Here is a 10,894-nt window from a genome sequence, read left to right as displayed (position 1 = left end):
AAAGGGAAAGGAGGAGAAAGGGGGGTGCTCGTGAGTTACAGCATTTTCCTCACAGAACAATCCTGACTCCCCGGCAAGGGTTGGGCATCACCTGCAGAGGGCAAGCGGAGAATTTCAGCCTTCTGAGTTTCCTCTTTTTCCCTTTTCTTGCACTCACGCTCCCTCTGCTTTCACTTTATAGACTGCCTTTATCAAATCCACGCGTTTGGGGGGATTTTCCCTGTTTTTAATCCCTCCCCGCGCTGCTGGGAAGGGGAGAGGTGGAGCAGCTCAGTGGGTAACTGGTGTCCAGCCGAGCTCAGCCCAGCCCAGCTGCACAGAGCGGGATCCTTCTGGGTCAGGAGCGGGGCTCGGGTGAAGCACGGAGCTCTGTGGGAGCTCTCGGCCTCTCTCAGCTTCGGATCCAGACAGAAACGCCTCTTTCAAAAAAAAAAAAAAAAAAAAAAAAAAAAAGAAGAGCAAAACTCTCCTGCAATTGGGCGGCGAGTGAGGAGGAGGAGGGAGGTTCGCTCTGAGCGCCAGAGCTGGCCCGACGCAGACACCTAGTGACGGCAGGGCACAGGGCTGCCTGTCCCCAGGCAAAGGGGACCTGGGCACCCCAAACACGCAGAGAAGGAGGGGGTCACGCAGGGATGCAGCGGGGAGCTCACTCCCAGCCCGGGGCAGTATTTATGGATATGCATTTACTATGAATGGAATATAACGTGAAACCCCAACTGTAAAAGACTGAATTGCACCATTTAGGATATTGAAGGACTGAGAGAGTAAGAAAAACGCACAAACGCAAAGACACCAAATATGTTTTAAACGTCATTTTAGCTGCAGCATATAAATAACAAGAATCACTAAAATTCAGCAAAACGACAGCTGCTTATTTGCAGCAAATGGAATGCAGAAATATATGCATTTGACTCCTCTCCTGAAAACATCAGTGTTTGAAGAGCTTTTAGTAAGTAGTCGTACATAATCCTAATAATAATATTTCACCTTGCCTTTCTTCTCTGTTCAGTCCCATCTCATTCCTTTCTTATTATGTGTTACTGAACATTTGTCAGTCTGGGGGCTGCTTGACCAGCGAATGGTTTGGATGAGAAACCCCAGTTCAAGGGGTTTCTCACCTGAAGCCGCTGTGGCTGTTCAGGTGTGCAAGGGGCTGCCCTCAGTGACCCCGAGCATCCCAGCACAGCCGGGATGGAGAAACCAGCTCCGGGGTTCGTGTGGGCTTCGATGGAGGTCAGACATTGACAGAAAAATAGGATTAGCTGGGGGAAGGTTATTAGGCAAAATCCGTGCAATTTGTCTAATCTGAGGTGCTTATTTAACACAGTAAGGAGATTATTTTGGAATATAATTTTGACTTGACAGTGACCCTCTAATAAAGACTCGTTGCAGCTTTGCACAGCTCAAGCAGAACAGGAGTCCTTCAACCAAGGAAGAAAATGGTTAATGGTTAAGCTCCATCCGTCTTAGGGGTGTTTGTCAAACTAAACGATCCCGAGACTCTATGCAAAGTGCCTGTTTAACAGCACTGAAGGGTTTGGCCGCACCGGAACTGCCCTGCCCGTGCCTGACTGACTCTGGTGGGCTGGTGGGGCTGTGTCCCCCACAAGCAGCAGCTGAAGGTCCCAGCAGGCAAGAAGGCAGCAGGCTGTGAAGGGAGCCTGTCCCCAAGCAGGTCCCACAGCCCTGAGCCCAGGGCTCCCCTCCTGCCCTTCCCTCCCGGGGATCCCGCAGACAGAACCGGGGATTAGGGGAGGGAAAAGCCGTGTCTGGAGCTCTGTCTCGGCACCAGATGGCATTAATGGCATTATTCTGCACGGCTTGGGGACAGCCACGTGTGCCCGCACCTGCACGGCCCCACACCCCAGCTGGGGATGGGGTGTGAGGTTTCTGGGACAAGGTGAGAGATGAGAATTTTATTTCCATTTTCAGAAGGCTGATATATTAATTCTATTCTATTCTATTCTATTCTATTCTATTCTATTCTATTCTATTCTATTCTATTCTATTCTATTATAATATTGCATTACATTATATCATACTATATTGTATCATATTATATTATACAATATCATATTACACTATATCATATTACACTATATCATATCATATCATATTATGTCATATTATATTATATTATATTCTAAAACTATATTAAAGAAAAAGGCTATATCAGAAGGTCAAACAAGAATGGTAATGAAAGCTCGTGCCTGACTCCTCAGAGTCCGACACAGCTGATGGTGATTGGTCACTAATTAAAAACAGTTCACATGGAACCAATGGAAGATGCAACTGTTGGTAAACCATCTCCAGACCACAATCCCAAGCAATCAGATAATTATTGTTTTCATTTTTCTTTCTGAGGCCTCTCAGCTCCCCAAGAGAAGATCCTGGGCAAAGAGGATTTTTCAGAAAATGTGATGGGGACGCTGAGAGGGGACGGGGCAGGGCAGGGCACACCCAGCACCCAAACCCACGGGCAAGGCCAGCCCTCGGCCCTTTCCCTGTGCTCCCTCGGTGAGGAGGTGTTGGCCTTCTCCCCTGAACCAGGCAATCCCGGGGGATTTCTCTCACAGCCCCCTTGAGCCATTAATCTTCTCAGAGCAAATCTTTTCTGCGGCACAAAGGGGATTGGGTAAATAATACAGGGGACAACTGGAGCGCCCTTTTCCTCTGGGAAGGCTTCCCGAGCCAAACAGCTTCCCCTTGGAGCTGGTTATTCCCTGTTTGCTTCACCGGGCAAGGATGGACAGGTAGGAGGGACAGGGGCTCTGGCTGGCTGTGGCTTGTGCTGTGCCTGTGCTCATTTCTGACGGGATGAGGCAGCAGGGCCAGACCTGGAGCAGCAGCAGCAGCCAGGGAGGAGCTGCCAGCCCTGCCCGCGCTGCCAGGAAGGCATTTCGCCCATGAGGAAACGCAAATGCAAAATGTCTCCTCGTTAGTTTAAAGAGGAGAGCAGCAAATGGTGACTCAGGGAGCCAGAGAGGAGCACTGGAGAGAGAAGAGATGGGCTGGGCTGGCGGGGAGCCAGCCACGTGCCTCGGGCTCACTGCTCTGCTCTGCTCCCGAAAAGGCAGCGCACCCAGCAGCAGCACCTCTGCAAGGACAGCAGCGCTGCACGGGCTGGAATTACCCTCCAGCCCCAGGAAATGGCATTACAGGCCCTGGAAATGACACTGCAGCCCCAGGAAATGGCACTGCAGCCCCAGGAAATGGCACTGCAGGCCCTGGAAATGGCATTACTGCCCCAGGAAATGGCATTCCAGCCCCAGGAAATGGCATTACAGGCCCTGGAAATGGCACTGCAGCCCCAGGAAATGACATTACTGCCCCAGGAAATGGCATTACCCTCCAGCCCCAGGAAATGGCATTCCAGCCCCAGGAAATGGCATTCCAGCCCCAGGAAATGGCATTCCAGCCCCCATTTCCCTGTCGCACTGCCCCAGAGAGGAGGTGATTGGCAGTGACTGCTCAAGGCAGCGGTGCTGTGGGAGTGCAGCCCAGGATGGACAGGCTGGCTCCTCCCGGTGGGATTTGCAGTGGGATGCGCAGCAGGACGTGGCTGGGAGCAAAGGAGGGTCCCCATGAACCCAGCCCGTGTGTCAGGACCGTGCCTTGCAATCACAGAGGTTGGAAAACCCCTCTAAGACCATCCAAGTCCATTAACCAACGCTGCCAGCACTAAAGCAGAGGTTTAGCGGTCCCCAGAGGTCACATCTGTACACATCTGTCTTTTTAAATCCCTGCTTTAAATCCCTCCACGGCTGTCCTGGGCAGGCTGTTTAGCCCCTGGAGGTTGCTAAACCCGCGCAAAGCCCCTGGAGCTGGCGAGGACCGGGATCCCGCTCTCCTCCCCGCGCGGGCTCCCCTCGAAGCCCCCGGCCCCGCTGCCCCGGTGCCGCTCAGCCGCGGAGCACGGCGACACTAGAGGGAACCAAATCCCAGCTTCTTGCCGGGAAAGAGCTTTTCCTCGGGAAGCCTTGGGAGCGTCCCGGCTGCCCGGCAAGGATCCGGGCCCGGGGGGCGCGGAGCCCTTGGCGGAGAACAGAACCGCAGGATGGTTCGGGCTGGAGTTTTAAACTGTTCCCCGTTTTGGTGTCGCTGCTCACAGTCACGAGTGCCAGGGTTCCTTATGGAAACGCAGCTGTTTCTGCCGCGCACACACAAAGGGCTCAAGCAGGATGTCATTTTTGGGTACACCGACCTGCTGGCACCTGTTTGTGCAGGGGTTTTACTGAGGCACAGCCCCTGGCCACCTTCAGGGCCTTTATCCTCCCACCGCTCCACGTGGCATCCACCTGCTCCTCTCTGCCACTGGGGAAACTGAGGCACAGGGGGCTGCAGCCACAGGCCAGTGAGGTCCATCCCTCATCAGCATCCACACTGGGCCAGCTTGGGGTTGGGGGCAACAGGGAAGGAGGGGCACGGCGTTCCAGGACAGGTTTGGCTGGAAGGAATCCTACCCAGGCGTGCCCAGCGCTCTTCCACACAGGTGTACCCAATAATCAGCTGAACCCCATCCTGCAATTACCCCACGCGCTGTCCACCTCTTCCTGGTGGGGCTGGGCTGGCACAGGGGCTGTGCAGGACGCAGCTCTTTGTCCCTGAGGGCCGGGCTGTCCCGCGAGGGGTCACAGCGGGCTGGGCCTGCTCGGAGAGGGGCTGCGAGGGTAGGTTGCGACGCGTGGGAAGTGCTTTGTGCCAATCGGCTCCAGACAGATAAGTAGCCCTGTTGTTTTAATGACCGCTTCCTGCGGGGATTTGTCTGCGAGGGCGGCCGAGGCCGCGGGGCTGGGGCCGGGGGGAGGCGGGGTGTGCCCCAGCCCGAGGGATGCGGGGTGCGGGAGGTGGTGAGGTGTGTCCGGGCCGGAGGGATGCGGGATGCGGGTGAGGTGAGATGTGCCCAGACCGGGAGGATGAGGGTGAGGTGTGCCCAGGATGCGGGATGCAGGAGGAGGGATGGGGAGTGCCCAGCACATGGCACAGCCTGCGGCTTGGGGCTGGCCCCGAGGGCTGAGGGGGTGCTGTGCCCACCCTCATCTTGGCCTTTCTCCTCTCGGAGAGTGGGTTTTTCCAGTATTAGTGGAAGAATTGCCTTTAGGGGGAAATACCTCACTGGCTAACAGGGACACTGCTGTAATCCCCAGAGCTCTGGGGCAGCCTGGAGCGGAGTGTAACTCTGCCCAGAGGCAGAAGAAATGCCTGCCAAGGGGGAGATTGAAGGGGGGATGTTTTCAAAGGGCTGCGGGATGCCCCGTGCCCTCAGGAGAGGCAGCAGGACCCACCCTGTGCAATTCCTGCCCTGCTGAAGGAAGGGTCCCTCCTCCCAGACCCTGCTGGGGCTCAGAGCTGTGCGTGGGCATGCAGTGCCATCATTTCTCCTGTGTCTCGTGCAGAGTTTGGGCCAGGGAATGAATTCCTCAGTGGGAGCTTCACCTTTGAACTGTGCAGCTGGGCTGGCTGCTGGATCTGGCAGGCTGCTGGCTGCCTGGGAGCAGGGCAGTGGCTACAGGGAGCCTGGGACAGGCTTCTCCTCTCCAGCCAGTGCTGGCCTGGCTGCCTGTGAGCTGCCTGCACTGCCCAAATAATTACCCTGGAGATTTCATCATCACACCACACGAAGCACACGCTGCAGCTCTGGTTATGAGCAGGACACCAGCTTTGTGGGAAAGGGCGACACACAAACACTTCCTGTGCGCACCAAACACGGGCCTGTGGGCAGGCTGCTGTCCCCAAAGGGTGGCTGGCTGCTGGGCCAGAGCCGAGCCCCAGGTGTGGGCTGGCAGGAGCTCCTGCTCCGGGAGCTCTGGCTGCCTGCCCGGTGCTGCCAGCCCTGCACGTGTGCTGGGCTCAGTGAGCTGGCAGAGGGCCTGGGCTGAGCCATGCCTGGGGCCTGGGCTGAGCCATCCATGGAGGAGCAAACGGGGCCGGAGAGAACGGCACAGGCGGCCCAAGGACTCGCCAGGGCTCCCCCGGTGTGAGCCGGGCTGAGCACTCACCCCGCCAGCCTCAGGTCTGCACTCTGGTGCTGCTCCCAGCTCGTGTCCTGGAGGAAGGAGCCCTTGGTGGGGCAGGTCAGGGTGCTGGGTTGATCCTCTGAGCTGGGCATGGTGAGGAAGCTCACGAGAGATGCTGAGCAGCAACGGGAGCTAAAAATGAGCAGCGCTTACTCCCCCTGCTCACATGGCTCACACAGAGACGTGTGGGGCCCCGTGGGTGCTGTGCCAGCGAGTGCCCTGCCAGCCCACACAGCCCCGTTCATTCACTCCCGGGTGTAGGAGGGTACCAATCCCACCTGAGGCCGAGGCGTTGGGTGCTGGTTTGCAAAGCGCTGTGGCAGGCTCCAGGCTGGCAGCTCGCTGTGAGCAGGCTGAGCCGGGCTGTGCTGCCATCCTGCAGCAGCTGCCGGCGAGGGAAGGGGGCAGATGCCTGGCATGTGCCTGGGGCTCCCCAGAGCCCGGGCTCTGCCGCTTGCCTGGGTATGGGCCTGCATACCAATTTCCCTGCCAAGCACCAGCGAACATCTGCACGGCCACGGAGGTGGCGATGGAAATGCACCTCGATGGAAATGCACCTCGGCTCCTGGAGGCTGTGTGGGCACCGCGTGTGCATCAGCTGCTGCCTCGCCACCCTGGGGACGCTACCCAGGGGTGCCAGTGTGGGGCTGGCACGTGCCCGCGTGGGAGGGCTGTGACACCCACGAGCCTGAGGTGGCCTGGGAACGGGCTGGGGAGGGGGTGGCGACGGCGCTGCCGAGCTCGGCAGCACCATGGAGGAAGGGGAAGTACATCCTTGAGGAGGAGGAGGAGGAGGGAAGGCTGTGGTGTGGCAGCACGGGCATGGTGTTTGTCTCTGTTTCTGCTGCTGGCACTGAGGGCTGGGCAGGGGTCAGGTGGCAGTGGCCTCGCTGTGCTTGTCACTAAGATGACAGCAGGGAGGGGACAGGGGACTCAGGGTGGGCATGGAGGACCCTGCGTCCTGGCAGCTTCTCTGTGTCCTTTGGCCGCATCCCCGCTCTGAAATGGGAACTCCCACCCACAGGTACCCCCTCAGTGAGCTCTTCAGGAGACTTCTAGGTGTGAATGCTTGCAGTGAATCCACGAGGGCTGGAAATGGCCACGGAGCTATTGTTTTCCCAATTTCCGTGACGATAGTTGCATTTTCAATTAAATCTAAACAGCGCTTTTTAAAAAATCCAAATGTAATGTTTTTCCTGCTGGTTGTTTTGTTTGAAATCTGAATGCTTTAATCTTTCTTTCTGTTTATTTTCCAACAAATTGGGCTTGTAAAGGCTGTTTTGGAAAGCAAAGAAAACCTGCTATAATCACTTCAAGAAAAGACACTCTGAATGCTCTAACGGTCCAGACAAATTGGCTTTGGTGTGACTAAGTCTTGGGGAGTACAAGCTTCGGCTTGAGCTAAGCCTTGGATAAATACACCCCAAAGTAAAGCATTAGCTGGTATTTGTTTGTTATTTGCTGGCTGGAGGGATGAATGTGTAATGAATCTGCTGGCCCTGTCTCGCTTGTGTCCCCTCTCTTGGGAGCAGCAGGGGCTGCCTGAGCCTTGCTCTCCCATCCTCACAAATGTCCAAAACCACACTGGACAGGGCTTGGAGCAACCCGAAAGGTGTCCCTGTGGTCTGCACGGTCCCTTCCGACCCAAACCACTGTATTATTTTTGTCCCCTGGATGCTGGACGGGCGTACAGGAGGCCTGGGCAGCAGGAGGAGTGCCAGTGCGAGCCACAGGTGTCCCAGCCGCGCTGCTCACCTGCAGCCCTGCGGCCAGGACAGGGCTCACCTGGGGCAGGGCTGGAGGGCACAGGGCACACCTGGGGTAGGGCTGCAGGGCACAGGGCACAGGGCACACCTGGGGTAGGGCTGCAGGGCACAGGGCCCACCTGGGGTAGGGCTGCAGGGCACAGGGCCCACCTGGGGCAGGGCTGCAGGGCACAGGGCACAGGGCCCACCTGGGGCAGGGCTGCGGGCAAAGGGCCCACCTTTGCGGGGATGGGGCAGCACCAATCGGGGCTGGCGGCCCGGGAGCGGTGGCGGCCGGGGGCTCTGCCAGCCCTGGCGCACGCCGAGGAGGAGGAGGAGGAGGAGGAAGGGGCTCGGCCGGCGGGGGCCGCGGCCGCCCCCAGCCCTGCGCGGCGCGGGGGGGCGGGCGCGGGCGGGAGCCCGGCCCACGGGCGGGAGCGGAGCGGGGCGGAGCGGGAGCAGCGCTGGGCACCTCAGCCGGGCTGGCAGCGGCGGCAGGAGCGCGGCACGCCGGGGCACCGCACCTCCGCAATTGCGCCGCAGCCCGGGGCCAGAGCTGCTCTGTATGGCATGTGGCTGGTAACTTTTCTCCTGCTGTACTCTTTGCCGAAAGGTACGTGCGGACCGCGGCGGGGGCGGCGGGGGTCCCCGGCAGCGGCACCGGGCGGGTGGCACCGGCTGCTCCCTCCCCGGGGCTCTCGGTGCTCCGTTTCTCAGTCCCGCATCTTTCGGTGCGCCCTCCCCGGGGTCCCGAGGGTCTCGGTGAGCCCTGATGGGATCGCGATGCGCTCTCCCCGCGGTCCCTGGGCGCTCGGTGCGAGGTCCCGGGGCTGTTGCTGCGCCTTCCTGAGCTCTCGGTGCGCTCTCCCCGGGGTTCCGCGGCTCTCGGCGCCGCGCTCTCGCTGCGCTCTCCGCGAGTGCCCGGGATTGTCGGTGCGCTCTCCGGGAGCGCTCGGCCCGGACGGCGCGACGCGGGGCTCGGAGCGCGGAGCGGAGCTCGGAGCGGGGCCGGTCGGTACCGGCGGAGCGCGGGGCTCGGAGCGCGGGGCTTGGAGCGTGGAGCGGGACTCGGAGCGCGGAGAGGGGCCGGTCGGTACCGGCGGAGCGCGGGGCTCGGAGCGCGGGGCTCGGAGCGCGGAGAGGGGCCGGTCGGTACCGGCGCATCCCGGGGCGGCGGTGGCAGCCGCGGCCGGGACCCCGCACCGACGGGAGCAGCATCCCCCGGCGGGGCCTCGGCGGGACCGAGCGCTCCGCGTCTCCCGAGCGCTTCTCAGTCTGATCCCGTCGGCAGGCGAAACCCAGCCGTGCCTTAAAATTCGCATCCTTCCCCCCAGGAATGCTGTGTGAAGTGTAACCCAACGGGTTGACATCAATCAGATTATAGATAAATCATAAATGGGGGGGATGGGGAGAACCGTGGAATAAGCGTGTCAAGGAGACACACGCTGGAAGATTACAGATTAATTTAAAGTTGGGCATTAAGTGGATGCTGCCCACATCCAGCGAGGTGATACTCTAAGCGAGTCTCTGCTCTAGATGCAATTAAAGAGAGGCAGGAGCTGCGTGGAGCACGGGCACTTAAATCCCACTGCGTTTGTTACAACAATCGATCCGTGTTACATAAAGGAATTGCCCATTTCCGGATCTGCGGGAATTTTTAATTATGTTTCTGTAATAAATTACCTCTTTGCCCACGACCCGACCTGCGGATGCGGGTGCTGGAAGCGCCCACCTCTTGGAAAATTGTCTGCTCGGAGGATGTAAAATGACATTTGCCCTAATTATCGTCTCTGACATTTGAGAACAGCGAGGGGGAAATTTTAGGAAATGAGGAAGTGAAAGAAAGGGGACGGAGCTGCCTCCTTGCATGAGACCTCTCTTGCTGCCCATTACCCTGTTAGCTGAATGTTAATCCAATGAAAAATATTTACTGAGCTTTAATAGGGCACCCTCTCCAGTTGTGCGGTGATGATCAATTATTCCATCAATTATTAATTATGGAATAGCTGCTTTATTCGAGCTGGGGTGAAGCTGCTTTTGGGAGCTTTACCCAAAATCGCTATTGTGCTTCAGATCTGCTGAGCTGAACGTGCCAGCGTCTGCTTTGCTTACATTTGCATTTTTTACCGTGCTAAAAGGAAAAAAACAAACCTGGAAACAAATAACCGTCGAGGATGCCATGATTCCTTTCGACCCCCAATAGTCAAAATAATAAAGAGCTGCACTGGTTTATTGCTTTTTGCATCTTTTCAGCCCCAGCTTCTTGGAAAAGGGATCTCTTCCCACAGAGCTATCTCTTCGGAGAGGAGCAAATTAAAAGCCTCCATTAGCACAACTCCTCGTGGCCTCATTTTACATTTTATTTCTTAAAAAAAAAATAAATTAAAAAAAAGGAGAAATCTTCAGCATTGAGCAGTCCTGGTGATGCAAAGTGTTAACGTGAAGCGGTTCCAGAGAGAGGACAGCAATACAATGGAAGTTTCATTAGAATAATAGGATAAAAAAAATGAATTGCTTAATGCATGATAAACCTTTCAGATACTTAATATTTCTGGGCATCGAAGCACATCCTTTTAACGTGCTCCTGCTGTAGAACAAGAGCTCAAGTAGAAACCGAAAGCAGATAAACATTTGATTCGAGGGACCCCTGAAGTTTAGAAATCCCTTGATGGGCTGTAGCTGCTTATTTCTGCCCCTGTTTATGAAATAAACAGAAATGGGTGCTTGGCAAGTGGAGAGTTGAGCAGCGAGATGCTCTGGCAGGCAGAGGGGAGGCGAGTGGTGTGATGAGGAACGGACTGGCCACAACTGAGAGGCTGGGAGCCGGGGAAGCATCTCCCTGCGTGATGTTGCTGGATGGCTCTGCCGCCTGATTTATATTGGCATTATATTTACATGATGTTCCCGCGCTGGGCGCAGCGAACGGTGCAGCTCGCGGCTTCTAATCTCTCCCATCTCGGCCCCCCAGTGTGGCACAGCGCTCATTTGTCTCTGAAATGAAACATGGAAACCTCATTAAATGCACGGAGGAGAAGCCTGCAGTGCTCAGCTCCTCGCCGTGCCCGGCGCTTGTTTATCCTGCCAAAATTTCCCAGCACCAGGAGCCGCCGTGGCGGCTCGCCCAGAGCCTTT

General features: G+C 57.2%; 1 protein-coding gene across 1 annotated transcript in view; it reads left to right on the top strand.

Moving 5' to 3' along the window:
- The first annotated feature begins 8,261 nt into the window (after positions 1-8,261).
- The window catches only part of DSCAML1 (DS cell adhesion molecule like 1), a 98,213-nt gene continuing 95,580 nt past the window's right edge, over positions 8,262-10,894 (top strand). The window contains 1 exon segment of the mRNA XM_030964880.1: positions 8,262-8,375. Within this exon segment, the coding sequence (XP_030820740.1) occupies positions 8,333-8,375 (43 nt within the window). The 5' untranslated portion in view covers positions 8,262-8,332.

Source organism: Camarhynchus parvulus, chromosome 24, assembly GCF_901933205.1.
Source record: "Camarhynchus parvulus chromosome 24, STF_HiC, whole genome shotgun sequence".
NCBI lineage: Eukaryota > Metazoa > Chordata > Aves > Passeriformes > Thraupidae > Camarhynchus > Camarhynchus parvulus.
Note: the sequence above shows the minus strand (reverse complement) of the source record. Positions and strands in the feature narration are given on the sequence as shown.